This window comes from Malania oleifera, chromosome 1 (assembly GCF_029873635.1).
Source record: "Malania oleifera isolate guangnan ecotype guangnan chromosome 1, ASM2987363v1, whole genome shotgun sequence".
NCBI classification, from domain to species: Eukaryota; Viridiplantae; Streptophyta; class Magnoliopsida; order Santalales; family Ximeniaceae; genus Malania; species Malania oleifera.
This window is the reverse complement of record NC_080417.1, coordinates 60,447,773-60,467,839: the sequence shown is the minus strand read 5'-3', so window position 1 is coordinate 60,467,839 and position 20,067 is coordinate 60,447,773. Positions and strand designations below refer to the sequence as shown.

The window sequence follows — 20,067 nt, the reverse complement described above, 5'->3', positions numbered from 1 at the left end:
CAACATTTCCTACTAGTTACATATTGCCAAAGAGGGGTTTAAAATCCTCCTGTTCATTATTAGCCCCACTACTAAAAACTGAAGTTTTGGAAAGTTTTCTTTCATGACTACAATATTAGAGTTTAATCAGATTATTAAAGTTAATACAAGTTGATACTTGATGAGAATTAAGAATATTATTGGAAAGTGGAAACATATATAGCAGTGCATTAGTGCACTTAATCGAAGGGGAGCTTAGGCACAATTGTAAGGTTGTCACCGTGTGACTTGGAGGTCACAAGTTCGAGGCGTGAAAACAGCCTCTTACAAAAATGCAAGGTAAGGCTGCATACTAAAGACCCATCGTGGTCCGCCCCTTCCCCGGACCTGCATAAGCAGGAGCTTTGTGCACCAGGCTGCCCTTTTTTTTTTTTTATACTAGTGCACTTAATCGCCTAAAAAATGAGCGAAGGTTTTTCAAATACAGTATTTACACCCATGCCAACCTAGTAAAAAGACACAACATTGATGAATGGAAACATAATTTTCAAGAAAACATTATGAAATTAACATGCAGACAACCATTAATTTAAAAAAAAAAAAGTTTCTAGGTTCTTCAGAAAATCCACAGGGTGCCATAATTTTTTATTATTTAATTTGAAATTTTTCTTCAATTAATATTAAATATTATTCAAGAAAAGGATCGTTGCTAAGCCACAATCAAAACAGATTCCCAATAATAATATAGAATAAGCAAAGCATCGGTTGCACTGCAAAAGGGAAGTGCCCACATTAACGGATAGCAAGCTGCTTAGCTAAGATGGATATACATAGAAGTGGAACTATGCTTCTTTTTTTCTGGATAACAAAGATAATTATATATAAGAACACACAAAATAAACTAGGAGAGGTTTACATGGAACCATGATTGTGGAGTTGCAGCTTCTTGCAGAGTTACAGAGTTGCTTTTGCAGGCATGAGGCCTCCAATAGACAAGACATAGCGAATGCAGAAAAATAAATTAAAAAAATTCAGGATTGCACTTGTGAGCTACTGCATGTAGACACTTTGCTTTGTTTGATTACTGGGCTTTGTAACAATGCATCCAATGGAAATAGGTAGGAAATTATAGAAAAGATTTGAATTTTGAACTTGGAAGATGATAACTTCAAAAACATTTCCTTTATTTTAATAAGTTTAGAATTTCAAGTTTTAAATTTATTATTTTGAATATTACTTGATAAGGAAGCATGTCTCTTTTTAAAAGATCTCTCCTAGATTTTGAATCTTTGATATTGTCACAACCTGGTCCTTTCCAAATTTTTTTATTTTGAGATTTTATTATATTAATATTAACAGCCGTGCCCTCAAGTGAATTGGAAGTGTCCAACACATGTCAAATGATTTTAAAAATTAAAAATAATTGGCCACACCTCTCCCATGTCTGACACATGTCGAGGTCGCATCTGTGTCCAATACAGACACTTTCTCCTACTTGGAGTGTTGGTGTTTCACAGCTCTAAAGTTACTTGGACAACCTTCATGCTCATCATGTTGTTGAAGGAATTGGAGTACTTACTCCTTCATGCATTCAATAAAGAGGAAAAAAAAAATGAACGACACCATGATGTGCTGAGGACTTGGCGTATGTCCATACTAATCTCCGGCCTTTGTCAAGGAAAAGTCTGCATACAAAAACAGGGAGATGGAGATGTGGTATGTACCAGAGATTCATTCGATTCAGTGGATGTTGCTGGGGTTCTTGAGGTGGCAAACCTCTCTTGACACATCAGAGCTGGAGGCTATGTTAATTGCTAATGAGGGACTTGTAGATGATGAAGACATAAGACAATGTGAAAGAAGATGACTCAATTGTTATTGGGCCAAATTGAAGACAAGTTAATTTTTATTATTTCCATGACTTTTATGATTTAATGTTAGTTTTTAATTTGGATTATTTGTATGAACCTTCAATTTTTTAACATAGTTTATTATAAATTAGAATTTATGAACATTTTCTAGTTGCTGCAAATTAAATGATGTCTGAATGATTTTTTTCCCCTAAATGGGTCATGATTGGATAATTTTTTTTACTAACATAATTATATATTAAAAAATATAATATTTATCTCCCGTGTCCTTACCATGTTGTGTCCAATTTTTTTTAGACTTCACGTGTCGATGTGCCAGACACGTATCACTTAGACACCTGTGTCTATGTCCATGCTTCATAGACAATAGTTATAATCACATCCTAGTTTTAAAGAATGGCTACTTCAATTTTTTCCTTAATCAGTTTTAACTACACCTAGTGTGTCCTCCTTCCTAGTCCCTAAAATTTCAGCAGCCAGTCCTCACAACAAATTTTTTTGTTTCCCTTTGCCAAACTGGCCAACCTCTTTTTCGAAGTCTTGTCTTTGACTTCAAAAACAATCTTTTATTTTGCTATTTATGCTGCATCCAGAGTTGAAACAAGTAAAATTTCAATTCTAGCATCTTCTCACAATTGAAGCACATATAAAGATTGTAAAGGCCTCATACACACCACAACCTAACAGCCTAAACTTTAGCCTAAACTTTTAGGTAAAGTGGTTGGTATTCTAACATGGTATCGGAGCTGATTTACCTGGAGGTCCTGGGTTCTAGTCTTGCTGCCTGTGTTTATTATTTGTTCGTTAAGAATTATTGAAGTCCCTATAATGGGTGTTGTTTATCAATTTTTTATCTCTCCACATGCTGATGGGCTGCACATGTGAGCGAGTGCTAAGGCCTAATAAATGTTGTTGGCCCACAACCTAACAGCTTAAACTTTTAGATAAAGTGGTATTCTAACAAAGATCTTCAAGTAAGGACAGCTACAATTTCCTGTGAACTCAAATACCATAAGCAGCTTCAGGAAATTATGGGGAAATCGATTCACTCCTTGCTGCATATGTGCAAGGTTAAAAGTAACACAAATACACAAGTTATCAAGATACATTAATCATTTGTTTTCTCTTATACGTTATCAAAGTACATCCACTCTCATTACCACATTAACTTATACAATTAAAGCAATCTTGCGTGCAAGACCCTGCACAGGAATTACAAACTTCTTCCTCTGGAGGATTATGAATTATAAGTAACACTGCCAACAATTCAATGAGCAATATACAACCATAGAAACTGACTAAAAATACTACTATTTTAGAAGATAACAATGTTAAGTAATTATATTGATCTGAAATAAAAAGAAAAAAGAATCATTAATCGGATAAAAGAAGAGATGTGAAGAAAAATTAGCAAATGAAGAGAAACCTTGCTCTAGTAAATTTTTCATCCTTTTGAATTGCTTGAAGAGATTTAATGAAACATTTGCCACAGCTTCACTAGCAGCAGAGTCCACAAGTTTCACAAGTGAAATGGAAATCAGAGGCATTCCTTTTGATTTTTGAGCAACTAATTTTGCAAATGCGGCACCTGAAATAAAAGCATGAATAATTCATCAGAAAATGAATATGGCTTTAAAAATTGTACAACAGATATTACAAGAGAAGATATCCAGGTAAAAATATAATTATTTATCAATACCAAAACATTATGCAAAGGAGAAGTCTGAAGCTTGGAGGTAATCCTTGGAGTTGCCATATCCTAAATTGAATAATACACGCATTTCATAATAACAATCAATATGAACACGAGAAAATGAAGAAGCTTGAGGTCAAAAGCACCACCAATGTCACATCAACCATCAAAACCACTTCCAACAATCAGTGGCTGTTATTGCTACCACCAAAAACTACCAATAATACTGCCACCTCATCATGACCGATCTCTTCCACCATTGGTGCCAAAATCTCCAACATTTTCAAAATCAAGATCAACACATTTGTTATGACCTTTGATACCATCAAATCACCTTCGACACCATAACATCCTTAATTCCTATTCATTGCTGCCACTGTCAGCAACAACTCTACCTAGCACCACCGTGCTCAGCAGCCAGCTGGCCGGCCAACTCTTAATAGTATCACCACCTAAGAGTCATCACAATCACCCACAATTCCAGCCACACTACACATCCATTGCCTCCTTCTATTTATTGTTCAAGTACACCTTCACAATCATTATAACAATGACCATTTATTGCAACCAAAAACATCACCAAAGCCACCATCTATTGCACTATGCAGCATCACCAAAATAAAATCAACTCTTTTAGCACCCTGTAGAGCCCTTTATTCCCCCAACCAACAAAATGTCGCATAACAGCAATTCAAATTTCAAAATTAGACACTAGTTTAAATCTCATCACTTGAGAAGTGATCTCAGCTTGTCACATTTAAGAAATCTAAAACCTCCAAAATATAATTAAGGTCTGAAGTTCGGGAACAATGTGATGGAGAACCACCAATGGAGAACTTTAGATGTTTATATTGTAGCCGAGATTTTTATTTTAGTTTGCTTATTTTAGAAGTTCAGTTAATTTATATTCATTTTGTGTATTTTAAGTCCTTTGGGGCCATTTTGTAACTGTATGTTTTAGTTGGGGTTTATTTCATAAATATTTGTTTTACTTGTAATGTTGGGGTATAAAATATTTTGTTTAAGAAGCACTAGTTAGATATCAGATTTGAATCAAAATTCCCAGACTGTTCTCTCTCTCTCTCTCTCTCTCTCTCTCTCATACGGTTCTCTCCTTCCTCCTCCCTTCTCTGTTCTTTTCTGTCCAGTCTCTCTCTCTCTCTGTTATTATCTATTTCTCTGCCCTGGCTTTAATTTCTGTCTCAGCTCTGCTCTGTCCTGCACAGCAACCTCTCTTCTTCTCCCTTCTCTCTTCTTCTCCCCTCCTCTCTGTTTCTCTCTCTCAATTCTCTCAGTTTCTGATTTCTATTTGTCCTAAATCTATTTGGTATCAGAGCAAACCATGATCATATGCAGGCATTGTTCATTATCTCCCACTTTTCTGAAAATTACAGCTGTGCCCCAGAAATTCGAACACCCTTTTCCAAGCATCATTTCCAAACACCTCCCTGACCATAATTAACAGAACCCCCCGACAGGCCTTCCCCTGCAATTTCACCTTCATCCAATAAGGGGATTCGCCCCACGCACCACCTGAAGGTACTCCAGCTGAACCCCCTCTAAAATCCTACATCTGCCAGTGTTCTCTTCACACACCGCCACCATCAATCAACTCACCAGCCTTCCAGCTAGAATGCTTTCACTGGAAGAGCCTTGCCAGCGGCACACACACCCCACCCACTGGCAAAGCAAGTAAGAAAACTACCACTGCACTTTCCAGAATCGTGGGAAATTGAGTTAGCCACCATGTTTTGGAATTTTCGCGATATTTTGGCTTGGCTTTGAGATATTTTGATCTATCATATAGGATCGTGGACTGCCTATGCAAATGTTCAGATTTTGAAGGTTTTCCAGCATTCAGATTGAAGCCTAGCTGCAGCATTGTGAGATTTACTACGGCAAATCAGCTTTCCCTCGCGAGATTTTTGATGTTGGTATGAAGAAATCCAACTTCGAGTGCTTGACACATATTTTGAAGGATAAATTCAAGTTGCCAGCACCTTGTGCAACTTCTAGAACCTAAAATTTCAATCTGCAGCCTGATATTTCGATTCCAGCCACAATATATTGGTTTTTCATCGGGAGATTTTTGCCGTGTTTGAAAGAAGATTGGTCGATCGTGTCATGTCCCTGTTTTTGACATGTGACTGGCCGTGACCCCATCTAAAATCCAATGGAGTCACGAGGCCTAGGCAAGAGTTTGTTTTACAAAACCATCATTTGGAAAGAAGTTAAAAACCAATTAAGGGTTAATATTTGTTGAAAACATAAAATATGTATATTTTTCATAAAGCAACTACAAATGTTTTACATTCAGTGACAAGCTCTTTACATTGGGTTTACTTTACATACAACATTTTTCACACTTCCTAGTCTACATACATAACCACCAACCGAATACATGCTTAGTATCCCTATCGTCTTCCTGCCACCCTATAATATATGTCAAAAATGGCAGTCTCTTGGAGAACTTAACAAGTGGAGCTCTCCTTCAGTTCGAACCTGAAATTATTAAGGCATAGGGTGAGCAACCACAAGCTCATTAGACATTCTTAATTCCACTGTACTTAAATAAGGATTTCAATACTTAACACATTATTTCTTACATGCATGCATAATCATAAGATGTTTGAACACACTCTTTATCCAAAGCAATATGCATGAACATACTCTTTAATCAAAGCAATTTGTTCATCTAAAGTTAACATCGCAAACACTCAAATAGCATGCATTTACACTTTTTTTTCCAACAAGTGATATCAAAGCTTTGGTTACATTGGGCCTTACTTAAAGAAAGAGAGGGCAAGATAATATTAATTTGAGTAGCACGTGGGTGATTCTTTGACTTGCATGTGGTTAGATCATTTATAGATTAAGTTAAGTAGATTTAGGCATATGCATAAGCATAATGAATATGGCTTGTTGTGTAGCTTAGTTAATAACTATTCCATGGAGCGGAATGTTCCAAGAGAATCTGAGGGTTTAGAAGGAATTTGCACAGCCTTACGTAATAATAATCAAGCTATAGCTATAATGACTCAAAATAATCAGCCGGCACAGAAAACTAACCATGAAAGTCAACTGAATCAACAGCTAACGGTGGAGCAAGTGCTAGAGGAGACAATTGTTGAAAACCGAATGAGTATGTTGAAGGATTTTAAGAAATTAAACCCTTCTAGCTTTGCAGGGAACTTAGAACCTTTGGAGTAAAAGAATTGGCTGCGGAAGGTCTGGAAACTTTTTGATATACTTAGAATGCCATATGAGTATAGAGTCATAATTGGAAATTCTCTATTTGAAGGTGAGGCTGACCATTGGTGGGAATCTGTGCAACGGACAAGAGATGTTGAGGCTATGAGCTGGGCTGACTTAGAAACAATTTTCAATGAGAAATATTTTCAAAAGGCATTCCAAGAAGCCAAATTACAGGAATTTATGTAGTTGACTCAAAGGAACTTGTTTGTTAGCCAATATGAAAGCAAATTCCCAAAATTATCACGGTTTGGACCAAAACTTGTCAGCACTGAGAAATTAAGGCATGAAAGTTTGAAAGGGGACTGAGACCTACTTTTAGGTCTAAATTGGTCACCCTAAGGATTGAGAGTTCTATAGAAATACTAGAAAGAGCTGCCTTGGTAGAGCAAGACATTGAAGACGCTCAGAAAAATTATGGCTAGACGAAGTCTTCATTTAGCCAATTCAGATCAGCTGGAAAGAAGCCAAAAGTGTCTCCAACACCACAACAAAGTGCTCAAATCAGTGGCCCCTTCCGCAGGGTTATCAAGTGTTATGGGTGTCGATAGGAGGTGTATAAGGAGCGTGCGTCCCACCTCTCAATCTCCTGTGATACCACATTGACAACAACAGCCAGCAACTCAATTCTCTCATCCTCAACCTTATCAATCATATCCTTCCTCAAGTTCAAGTTTTCTTCGATCATCAGTGCAACCAACCCAGTCAAATGCTCTTACAAATCCATCTAAGGTTGAAGCTTCGTATAAGGGAAAGGGGAAGGAATTAGAGAATAAGATGCAAGGAAGAGTTTATGCCATTGCACCATCCCAACATAAGCATCATGGAAAGCAACCGCATGAGGAGGCAAGTAATGCTATGGTGGAAGGTATGATTCTTTTACACAACACTTGGGCAAGAGTTTTACTTGATTCTGGTTCTACCTGCTCCTACATTGCTGCATCCTTTACTAATATGTTGTGTTAAGAATTTGAACATTTGAGTAGTGTCCTGTGTGTTGCTTCACCTGTGAGGAAAACTATAAATGTGAATAAGATATGCCAAAATTGCATTTTACATATTGATGAACATAACTTCCTAGTACACTTATTAATCATGAATATTATGGATTATGATGTAATCCTAGGAATGGAGTGGTTGTCCATTCATCATGCACTTGTTGACTGTTTCCAAAAGAAAATAGTACTCAAAGATCCAAATAGAGTGATAGTTTCCTTCCATGGAGACCAAACTAAGAAGCTCTCATGTTTGATATCTGGGTTGCTTGTGAAAGGATGGAATTTTTGCAAATGTTTGGGGTTTGTAGCAACAATGAAAAAAAGTACACAAGTTAATGAAACCCAAACTTCCTTACCCATAGTTGAAGAATTTCCAAATATTCTTCCAGATGATTTACTAGGACTACCTCCAAAGCAAGAGATTGAGTTTATTATTGATTTGGTGCTAGGAACGGAACCTATATCAACTGCTGCATATAGAATGGCTCTGTTTGAATTAAGGGATGAGGTACAACTACAAGATCTCCTCGACAAGGGATTTATTTGACCTAGTGCATCACCATGGGGTGCACTTGTATTATTCACTAAGAAACATGATGGGTCCTTGAGGCTATGCATTGATTAGATTGTAACCTTTCTTTCTCAATCTAATATACCTTCTTGTATTATCAAAAACATATATATATATATATATATAGGAAGTTGAATCGGGTTACCATCAAGAATCGGTATCAACTTCCAAGAATTGAAGAACTATTTGATCAATTGGCAGGTTCCCAATATTTTTCGAAAATTGACTTGCGATCAAGCTATCATCAACTGGGAATTTGGAAATCAGACATCCCAAAGGTGGCATTCCATACAAGGTATGGTCATTATGAATTTCTTGTGTTACCATTTGGGGTTACCAATGCACCTATCATCTTCTGATGAATCAAGTTTTTCAACCATAACTGGATCAATTGATTATAGTTTTTATCGGTGGTATTTTGATATATTCAAAGACTCAAGAAGAGCATGAACAACACTTGCGATTGGCTTTACAAACATTTTGGGAGCATCACTTATTTGTTAAACGGGAGAAATGTGAGTTCTAGACAACTAGCGTGAAATTTTTGGGTTATGTCATAACCAAGGATGGGTTATCTGTTAATCCTTCTAAAGTTGGGGCTGCATTGACTTAAGAGACCCCTAAAAAAGTGGCCAAAATTCGTAGTTTCTTGAGTTTGGTAGGGTCATGTCATAACGAAGGATGGGTTATTTTTTTATCCTTCTAAAGTTGAGAATGTATTGAGTTGGGAAACCTCTAAAAATGTGGCTGCAATTCATAGTTTCTTGGGTTTGGCAAGGTATTATTGAAGGTTTGTGCAGAATTTTTCCAAAATAGCTATGCCATTGACTAAGTTGACAAGGAAAGGAAAGAAATTTGTGTGAAATGAAGAATGTGAAGGAGGGTATCAAGAATTAAAACATCAATTGACAACAGCCCCAATGCTAACTCTTCCAAATAATGAGGATCGCTATGTAGTCTACACAAATGCTTCCTTGAATGGACGGGGATGTGTGTTGATGCAAAAGGAAAAGGTGGTTGCATATGGATCATGACAATTAAAGCCACATGAGCACAATTATCCAACCCATAACTTGGAATTAGTTGTAGTTGTATTTGCATTAAAACTGAAGCATTCATACTTGTATGGAGACAAATTTGAAGCATATATAGACCATAGAAGCCTTAAATATCTTTCTACTGAGAAAGAATTGAACTTAAGGCAAAGGCAGTGGGTGGAGTATTTGGAAGATTATGAGTTTGAACTCCATTATCATCTAGGGAAGGCAAATGTTGTGGTAGATACACTAAGCAGGAAGTCCAGACATACATTGGCAAACTTGAAAATTCGAGGGTGGAAAATATTGGAGACAATAGATTCTTTTAACTTGCAGACAACCCTTAAAGGAGATAAAGTTTGTATATATAACTTACGAGCACAACCAACTTTATTGGATCAAATTATCAAAGGGCAAGAGCAAGGCCCTTAGCTTCAGAAAATATTGGGAGGTAGAGAAGAGGGTACACACTCTGAAGGGTGAACAAAATCTTCTAATGGAGGACTTCGTTATTTGGGTAGTGTTGACTCTATGAGTATAATCCCGCTTTGATAATAACAAATCATATAGTATTTTAGCTGTGCATTGAGATTGTGAACAGGATCATTACTTAGCATACACAGAAGGTAAGGATGTCATGGAAGCCATGAGGAACTTAAAGCGTATACAACCTGGCACACTCCATGAAATTGGAAAAGCAAAAGGATGAAGAAGCTTCAAGTTTTCAATTGTAATGGGTATTTAGTATTACTTGTATTTACATATCTCATATGATGTAGTTGGAAGCTCAAAAAGACCTTAGTTTGATCTTAGGACTCATGCATTTCGTGAAAAATCTATTTACATTAGTTCTAGGTTGGATGGACATTTTAGAGGCAAAATAATTCTGAACAATAGAGGCCTCGTCGACGAACCTCCTGGCCTCGGCCACTCGGCGACGAATGCTCTGCTCTCGTCGAGGAGAAAATACCGAGAGCTCAAAAATCTTAGACAGTCCACCCATCGACGAACCCATGTTCTCGTCGATGAACGAGTGTTGAGCACTCATCGACGAGTCTGTCAGGCAAATTGATGCTCCAGCACGCAACGGGCAGAATTTTCTTAACTAAAATATATCTTGATTGATCCAATGGTCAAGATGCACCCATCTGCCGACCATGCTTATATATTTTAACCTAAAACCCTAATTTTACACAGAAGAACAAGAAGAAGAAGAAAAAAAAGGAAAAGTACTTTAGCAACGTTTGAATTTCTTGCCTACACGCTATTGCATTCAGATTTTTGGGCATACATTACTCTCACGATCAAAGGGCATTCACTCATATTTTTGCAAGCAAAATCGTGTCTTTGAGGTTTGGTAAACAAAGTATCGTATCTTGATATTCAATCTTTATTCTCAAAGCATTTATCTTCTCACAAACTTATTGTTAAATATTCTTTAAGAGCAAGAACTAGAGTTTTTCATATATATATATACATTGCTTGAAGATTTTCTTTGAGAAAAGGGTTTGCTAAAGCTTTGAATCTTTGAAAGTTATCACGTCTATTCTTTATTCAAAGATTTCATCTCAGCTTTATTATTGCAAAACATATTTGATTTAAATCTTTGAAGCAAACTTGTTGTTCAAATATTTTTACAAAGATCAAATATTTGATTAGATCTTTGAAGCAAACTTGTCGTTCAAATATTTTTATAAAGATCATACATTTGATTAGATCTTTGGAGCATATTTTTCATACATATTTTTATACAACAATCATTCATCGTTTATTGCAAAAGATTTCATTGAACATATTACATACACTAAACTGAGCTTCAAGTTATATCATTCGAGTATGTATTAGGATTTTATTGTACTCATTAGCTTGTGAGAAACATCTGAGCTTTTCAGGAATCTTAATTTGTCTATTGTGTTAACAGTTCGAGTTGTAAACCGGGGTGAGGAGGAAGCTACGCCTTTTGTAAGCAGCGGACTGTAAAGGGAAGCTTCGTCCCAGTTAAAGGAGCGGATTAGTAGAATCCTTGAGTGGGTTGCTCAAGGTGAGGACCTAGGCCGGGGTAGGCCGAACCTCGTAAAAATCTGTGTTTGCATCTCTCTTCCCTCATCTCTTTTTAATTTCCGCTTGTGTTTAATTGTCAATTTTATATGTATGTATGTTGCTAAATATTATGTGCACTTGAGAATTAATTGGGTATCACGGAGCTTATTAAGATATTATTTTTTAATTAATTAGATAGCATAATAAATAGAAATCTAAGTATTGACCAACTTGTGATTATTTTGTTAAAAGTTAAATTAGGAATTAAGTGATAAAATAATCTTAAGTAATTTTTAAATACCCAATTCACCCTCCCCCCCTCTTGGGATTACACCTAAATTAATAGGTAGGCTTTGTGTTTCTTATGATTTGAAAAAGGGAGTCTTGTGGGAAGCACATTATTCTAGATACATTATCCATCCCGACAACACTAAGATGTATAGAAATCTGGAAAGGCAATTTTGGTAGATAGGTATGAAGGACATGAGAGAATTTGTGACAACATATCGAACTTGTCAACAAGTAAAAGCTGAACATCAAAAGCATGCGGGTTTATTACAGCCATTATCGATAGCACAATAGAAGTGGGATGAGGTAACAATGGGTTTTGTTTCAAGGTTGCCAAGGGCTACACTTGGTCACGATATTGTGTGGGTTATTGTGGATAGATTGACAATAATCACAATATCAACTCACTTTTTACCCATCAAGATTTCATATTCACTCAGAAGGCTAAGTCGTTTGTTTATAAAAGAAATTTTCTGGCTACATAGTATTTCGTTATCTATCATCTCATATAGAGATTCAAGATTTACCGCTCAATTTTGGCAAAGTTTCCAAAAGGCTATAGACGCACAATTAAAATTCAGCATTGCCTATCATCTTGAAATAGATGGCCAATCCGAAAGGGTATTTCAAATCTTAAAGGATATGTTAAGGACTTGCATTCTACACTTCAAAGGGAGTTGGAGTGAGCATCTTACCCCTAGTAGAATTTGCCTACAACAACAGCTTTCAATCAAGTATTAATACAGCACCTTATGAAGCTCCATGTGGGAGACCTTGTAGATCACCGATGTGTTGGGTAGAGATAGGGGAAAATCAAATGCTTGTTCCAGATTTAATTCAAGAAACTATGAAGAAGATTAAGCAAGTAAGAAATCATCTTGTCGCAGCCAAGCCGAAAAAAGAGTTATGTTGATAAAAGAAGAAGACCATTAGAATTTGAAGTTGGAGATTTCGTATTTCTGAGGGTATCACCTTGAAAAGGGATTTTTAGATTTGGGATGAAAGGGAAACTACAATCTCATTATGTTGGGTCATTTCAAATTGTCAAACAAGTTGCGAAAGCAGCACATAAATTGATGTTGCTGTCTGAATTAACTCATATTCATGATGTTTTCCATGTCTCCATGCTTCAAAAGTATGAACTAGATCGAGTTATGCTCTTGAATGGTCCAATATTCCATTGAGGGAGGATGTCAATCATGAAGAAAATCCTATCCAAATTCTTGAAAAGAAGGAAAAGGTCTTAAGGAAAAAGGTTGTTCCTTTGGTCAAGGTACTACAGCAAAACCACGGCATCAAAGAAGCCACCAAGGAATTAGAAATCAACATGGCTGAAAGATATCCCCATTTGATTGCAGCCTAAGGTCGGGTGGAATTTCGCAAATGAAATTTCTTAAGGGGAGAGAGTTGTGATAACCATACCCTTTAGGCCATGGCAAATTTAAACTACTTAGATAAATTGGCATGACCTTGTTTTGTTTTGCATTAAACGAGTTCATGCTAGCCATGTTATTCATTAATTGAGTTGTGTTAACTGATATTGGGAATTCCATTTGACTTATTAGTGGGAGGAAGGGCTTAGATGAAAGCAAATTATGAGGGATATGCTAAAACATAAATAACATAAGAATTGGGGCAAAGAGAGAGAGAGAGAGTAAAAAAAAAAAAAACAAGATGGGGCATGCTGAAACCAGGTGTGACTCCTGGCAGCACTACAAACCAGCAGCAGCCACCTGGTAGCTCTGAAAACCAGCAGCCACCTGGTAGTACTGAAAACCAGCAGCCAACGCACAGATGCAGCACTGTAGGACCCTTGTTGCCACCAGTTGCTGCAATCCTACCATGTTTCCAGCCTAGAAGGAGACACTTGACTAGCAGCTGGCAGCAAGTAGCTGCTGTCTTGACCTTTCCAACCCTGCAGAGCAGCCTCAACACAAAAAAAGAAAACCACAAACTTTTGCTGTAAACCCAAGTTCTAGAGAGAGACAGAGAGCGAGAGAGAGAGAGAGATAACTCTGCAAAAAAATCAAGTAAATTCAAAGAAAATCAGGAGAAAATACAGGAAATTCAAGGGAAACTTAAACTAAGTTTGAAGAAGTTGAAAATCAAGGTAGGTGTTCTTAATTTTCATTTATTCACCTAGGGATTTTGGGCATTCAAAGGAAATAAGGATAGAAACTTGCATAAAGTTGAATCCTAATAAGGAAGATTTAAGCTTGTTATCTCTAATTACTTGATGTGGCTGTGTAATGCATATATGTTTTCTTCAGTTATCATAGTTGCATATCCTGTTTAGTTGGGAAATTTTCATGTGATGGATATTCATCTTGTAAGGATGATGATTTTACTTGCTATGGCAAAGGTTGTGTACGCATATGTTGAATTGTTATTGTGATAAATAGATGGCACCATTTGTTGTTGTGGATGTGATATTGTGGAATTTGAGCAAATAGGGATTGTGTCTCCCTTGGGTGAAAGGCCCTGAACCTCCGGAGGATATTTCCATGTTAAGCGGTGGTTGGCCAAGCTGGAATTTGGCACTTGTTTGAGATAAACAGTGCACTTAGTTGGGACAGCGCTGCCATGTTGAAGAAAAAAATGGGAAAATGCATGCTATTTGGATGTTTTGTGATGGTAAATTTAGATGAACAGATTGCTTTAAATAAAGAGTGTGTTCATGCATATTGCTTTGAATAAAGAGTGTGTTCATACTCTATGATTATGCATTCATGTAAGAAATCATGTGTTCAGTATTGAAATCCTTATTTGAATAAGGGAAAATCAAGAATGTCTACTGAGCTTGTGGTTTCTAATTTCGGGTTCGAACTGAAGGAGAGGTCCACTTGTAAAGTTCTCCAAGAGACTGTCATTGTTGACGTGTATTACAGGTTGGCAGAAAGATAATAGGGATACTAAACAGTTATGCAGTCCTTACCTTGCTTTTCAACCTCAGTTTTCCATTTCTAACCCAATGAGTGAGGAACAATTGCTCTAATGTGTCGAAAAATCTTTAATCATGTATCCTATTGTTGAAAATCCCTTTGAGCTTATTCTTCACTATCCAGTAAATCTCTACCTCAATCCCTCACACAATCTCCCTTCATATCCTGTTTAACCAAATCTAGTGAAACATTGTCCATCATTCTAGAATATGGACCAAATGCATATTTTCTTGAGCTGCCAATAGTTTTGGATATTAAATTGATTTCTCGTATGGAGGACTTGTTATTTTATCAAAGAACATTTGATCCTTCTATAATCCTTTCAGTTGGAGGATCTTCTAGCTACTCTCCAATGGTGATTGACGATGCAATGCAAATCGTGCCTCCTCTTGATTTGCCTACATATTGGACTTTGTTTGCACACATGAAGCTAAAGCTACTATGCTATTCAAGAACTCAAGGTTGAGTTTTCTCTAACAAGGGGACTTCAATGGAGAACCACCAAATAAGTCTGTTTGTAATCAAGTTGACCCTTCAAATGGCTTGATGCACTATCTACCCTCAACCTTTTGAGCGAAATACAGAAAAAGGAAGGAAAATCCATGGACCAACCCCATTGTCTCCACCCAATTGGAACTATGAAATTGCCCCAAGGACGCCTTTGGCAGACACAGAAATTATTATATGTCAAATAAAATCAAAAGTATTGGTCTCAAAAGATGGAATGTCTATTGTTTTTCACCTGCAAACCAAATTGGATTGTTACAAGTAGAATAAACAGGGCGTACTTGAAATGCCACTTGAACCCAGAGCTGGCTAATTCTCTGCAAAATGCATTGAGGCACATGCAATTGACTATACATCTAAGGGCAAAGCACTGTTTCAGAGAACTTTAGATGTTTATATTGTAGCCAAGATTTTTATTTTAGTTGTGGAAATTTTGGATAATTTGAAGGGGAGCTTAGGCGCAACGGTATGGTTGTTGCCGTGTGACTTGGAGGTTACGAGTTCGAGGCGTGGAAACAGCCTCTTGCAAAAATGCAAGGTAGGGCTACTATAGACCCATTGTGGTCCGCCCCTTCACCAGACCCTGCATACGCAAGAGCTTTGTGCACCGGGCTACCCTTTTTAAAAAAATATTTTGGATAATTTAGAAATTAAATTAATTTAGGTCTATTTTGTATATTTTAAGTACTTCGGACTATTTAGTAATTATATGTTTAACTTGGGATTATTTTGTAAATATTTGTCTTTATCTCCATATCCTTGTCTTCCATTTAACCTCTCATAACCTTTATTTTTCTTTTCTTTCCCTGTATCAAAGTTTAAATCCAAATCTTACTATTTCTCTAGCTTTCCCCTACTCAATTTCTTGAAGGCAATATTATGTCAGTTTTTCTTCTAATCATTCTATTAATTATCTCTAAGCTTTTATTGGTAACCATCCATATGCTCTAAGTTGCTAATCTAACCAATCTCTTGAACTAGCTTCTCTACCGACTCACTTCTAGAATGATGCAAGAAACCTCGCATATTTGATACACTAATCGGGTGCCAACACAGCAGCCACTTCAAGGTAACAACCTAGCCCACCCTTGACCATTTTTAGCTACACCCAAGTTTTATAGGTGCAGCATTCACTCACTAGGGATAATATAGATTCATATCATGCAGAGTTGACAAGCTTTATGTTAGTTATCTGCTACCTAATGCAACCCTCCTAGGCTTCAGGGTAGCAGTGTGTGAAAAGAACTAAGGCATTGCATCACAAGCAGTTTAATATTGTTGATGCATATAGTTCCAAAAAAAAAAAAGGAAAAGAATTAAGACTATCACTCACCATCTGATTCCAAATGTCCCATAACAAGCTTCACATCTTCAGATTTTATGGACGCCACAACATAATCTAAAAACTCAGCCCATGAGCCCCCAATTCCAATGCTGTCTCTCTGCATAAGATTACAAAAATATGGAATGTATTTTCCAGTGGTCAAGATAAACAAAAACTTTAACACTACATCCTAGTTTTAATTCCAGAAACTTTATTTGAAAATATCTTGCACCAATATTTTACACTTGCCCTTGCATTAATTAGGTTTTTAATGCAACCAATAAACTAAATTTAAACGAGTTTTATTTCTTTAAAAAAACAAAGAAAACCTAAAACCTTCAATTTTGGGTTCATTTCATCATCTTTCCCCTACTTCACCAGCAACCAAACAGATATCACAAAATCAAAAGCTCACCATGTCCTCAAGCTGCTGAACTGATCGAACAGCCTCCCAAGCACTGGAGTGAAAATCAGTAACATGAATGCTGAGGCAAGAAGGATTCGAAGCATAGACATTGAACAAGAACGGGTGCAATGGCGCTGAACCAGTGGCTGCACACTCTACTTTGGCTTCGCCAAAGATGGGTTCGAAATCCTCAAACCCCATTGTTGTTACCTACTTCGTTCCAAATCTGCCTGCCAAAACCAGCAAAGTTAGAGTTAGACTATAGCCGCAGGGCAAGAAAGTTTCGGTTGCCCTCTGTCGGACTGCTGAGAGCAGTGTCAAAATGAACAAAACAAAACAAACCAAAACAAAATTTTGACTTGTACAAGTTTGCTGTTATTTTGTTTCCGAAAAGTGGAAATTGAAAACACACTCGTTTAAATCTTCATTCTTTTAAGCATTTTCTCAGCAAACAAACAGAGTATTCTTTCGCTATGTTCGTGAGCCAGGTGGGGCAGGCAGACAAGTTAGTGTCTATTGTACAGTGATGTTTACTATTCTGGGAGTCCCAGTTCGGTTTCTGCGGGTTCGGAAAACGAACGATGTTCCGTTTGGTTGCTGAGAAACTGCCGGAAAAATTCAGGAAAAGTAATGAACAAAAATTTACAGAATCATCTCTAACCCCATTTGGGCTTTAATAGATGAAAAACTTAACTAAAACGTCGTCAGTTTCTCAACTTGGTAGAGTTCAGGCAAACGCGGTGGATGCGGGGAATTGCCTAGGTTGCGACAATATTTAGAGAAAAACACTGACACTTAAGAGTTTTTTTACAGAAATATTATTTTTTTTATTTGAAAACTGTGTAATAGTTAGACCAAATATATACGGAAATAAGTTAATAAGCTTACCAACTTTCTAAAATTCTATTTCAAAATAATATTTAATTTTGACCAACTTGAAAGTGAATTTTGAAAAAATGGATGAGAAAGTCAATTTCTTGTTAAGTTTTCAATAATTTTCGCGTCAACTAGCACTTCATTCCTTTATTGCCACTATAAGTATACCAATTTTTAGAAAATTGATCAATTTTGAATAAATCAACTTTGTATTTTTCCTTTTATGTTTAATTTGCATCCACCCACTACCTTTTTCCTCCATGAACCCAAATCCTTCCTCCCCCTTCTCAAAAGCCAAGCTCCCCCATCCTCGCTTTCTCCTCCCCACTTCCCCTCCTCCTCTTGCCAATGAACCTTACAAGGTCTAAGTGTCAATGACCATTTCAACCAAAAAGAAAAGGAGTCTACGAGTATAAATCTAAACCAAACTTTCAAACGAGGTATCCTAATTTCTCCGTTTTCTCTTTTTGAATTCTGCGTAATTTTATGTTCAATCTACTAATCAAAGCAAACATTTGGAGCTTGAACATTGATTTTGTACTTGGGTTTCATTATTGTTATGGTATGTCATGAATTAGGGTTTTTGTATGCTGAGATATTTCATGCTTTAGGGTTTGTGTCTACTGTTATTTAATCATAATTTTTAATATTGTGATGTAAATTAAGATTATTTGAGGTTAAGAGTGAAGTTATTTATTTTAACATTTATTAAAAAAAACTATGAAAATAATTATTTCGAATCTTTTAAAATTAATTTTGTTGAAATTTTGGCAAAAACAAAATTGAAGTTAATTTTTGTTTTGTGAAAAAGTAATAATTACATTAGTTTAGTAAAATTTTTCATAACTTCATTTGAATTAATATTTAGTTACATTAATTTTTTTTTTTTGAATTATTAAACAATAGTTAGTTAGAAATAAAAATTAATTAATTACTTAAACAAAGTTGAAGTTAATTTTTGTTTTGTGAGAAACCCTTAAACAAAACTTTTATAGTTTATATATAGCTTTGTTTATTTCCTCTATAGAATGTTTCAATAGTTTTTTCAAAGTATTTGGTCAAGATTAATCCTTCCCTTATGCAATTATAATTGAATGATCTTTCAAAGTGTTTAATTGTTTGGGTATTGGGGAGTAAGCGAATTTGAACAAAATATCTCTGTTTTCAAATTTTGTCTTAATTCCTTCTTATGTAATTTGGAATGGTATAAGAAGATACAAGAATGGTAATCCTAAAATTATAGGATATAAAATTGTCTTAACTAAAATAAAACTTGTCTTAAAACATACTCGTTCATTACAAACTCTGGCCACTAGTATTTTATAATTTATCTATAGCTTTTGTTTATTTGCTTTATACAATGTTTGAGTAGTTTTTTCAAAGTATTTGGTCGGGATTAGTCCTTCCCTATAACAATTTAAGTCTATTCCTAAGTCTATTAAAGCAGTAAACTTGTTGGAAAAACTGGAGGCAATTCTAATTTCAACTTCACTATACCACTTTTAAATTATTATTTTGTCCATAGTATTTAAATATTCTTCATCTCCTTCTTCTTTTATTCTAGGCTCATTATTCTCATCCTCTCTATCTTCTTCTTCTTCTTCAGAGTCAGTGATTGAGATTTCCTTTTTCATTTTGTCCTTCTTGTATTTCTAAAGTTATTTGTTTAAGTCTTTTTATTTCTTATTTTATATAATTTATTTTATTTTTGTAAATCATGTATTGTTGTTTGTCTAGGTTGTTTATTCACAAATTTTCTCATTACTTCTTCTTTAAAACTAGGAATTTTAGAATTACTTGGTTCGTTTGTAGTATCTTGTTCTACCATTTGTCTAAGTTTATGAAAGTACTTGTTTTTTTTGTGGGTTCTTCAACTTGGTCTATCATTTATAGTATTGTACCATAGCCTTTTTTGTCTAGAGTGTTTTTTTTTTTTTTACATATACAGAACTCTTTTCCACAACATTCTCATCACTAGAACTTTCTTTACTAGCCATAAGGGCTATTGATTTCTTATTTTTATTATTGATCTCTGAATTTCTTTCATTCATTAACATCTCATATGTGAGTAGAGAACCTATTAATTTATCTAGGGGGTGTTTTTCAAGTTCCTTCCTTCCGTAATAGCAGTGGCCTTAGGTTCCCAAATTGGTGGCAGTCCTCTAAGGATTTTTCGGATCATTTCATAAGTTGAGTAATTTTTTCCTAAGGCATTGTGGGAGTTTATTGTATGAGTGAACCTAATGTAGATACTAGTGACGGTCTCATCCAGGTTCATCTTAA

The 20,067-nt window shown here is 35.8% G+C and overlaps 1 protein-coding gene across 13 annotated transcripts in view; it reads right to left on the bottom strand.

The window, feature by feature from the left end:
• The window catches only part of LOC131167019 (uncharacterized), a 58,616-nt gene extending 40,908 nt beyond the window's left edge, over window positions 1-17,708 (bottom strand). For 2 of the 13 annotated variants that reach the window (XR_009139952.1, XR_009139964.1), the window contains exons 1-4: window positions 17,603-17,708; window positions 16,918-17,138; window positions 16,512-16,620; window positions 3,277-3,438 (exon numbers count right to left, since the gene is read on the bottom strand). Coding sequence is in view for 1 of the 13 variants with exons in the window: in XM_058125773.1 (XP_057981756.1) it covers window positions 3,277-3,438; window positions 16,512-16,620; window positions 16,918-17,109 (463 nt within the window). In the remaining 12 variants the exon portion in view is untranslated. Of the gene's footprint in view, window positions 1-3,276; window positions 3,439-16,511; window positions 16,621-16,917 lie in introns of all 13 variants that reach the window. The other 11 variants (XR_009139953.1, XR_009139965.1, XR_009139956.1 and 8 more) reach the window with 10 other exon arrangements.
• Between the last annotated feature and the right edge of the window lie 2,359 nt (window positions 17,709-20,067).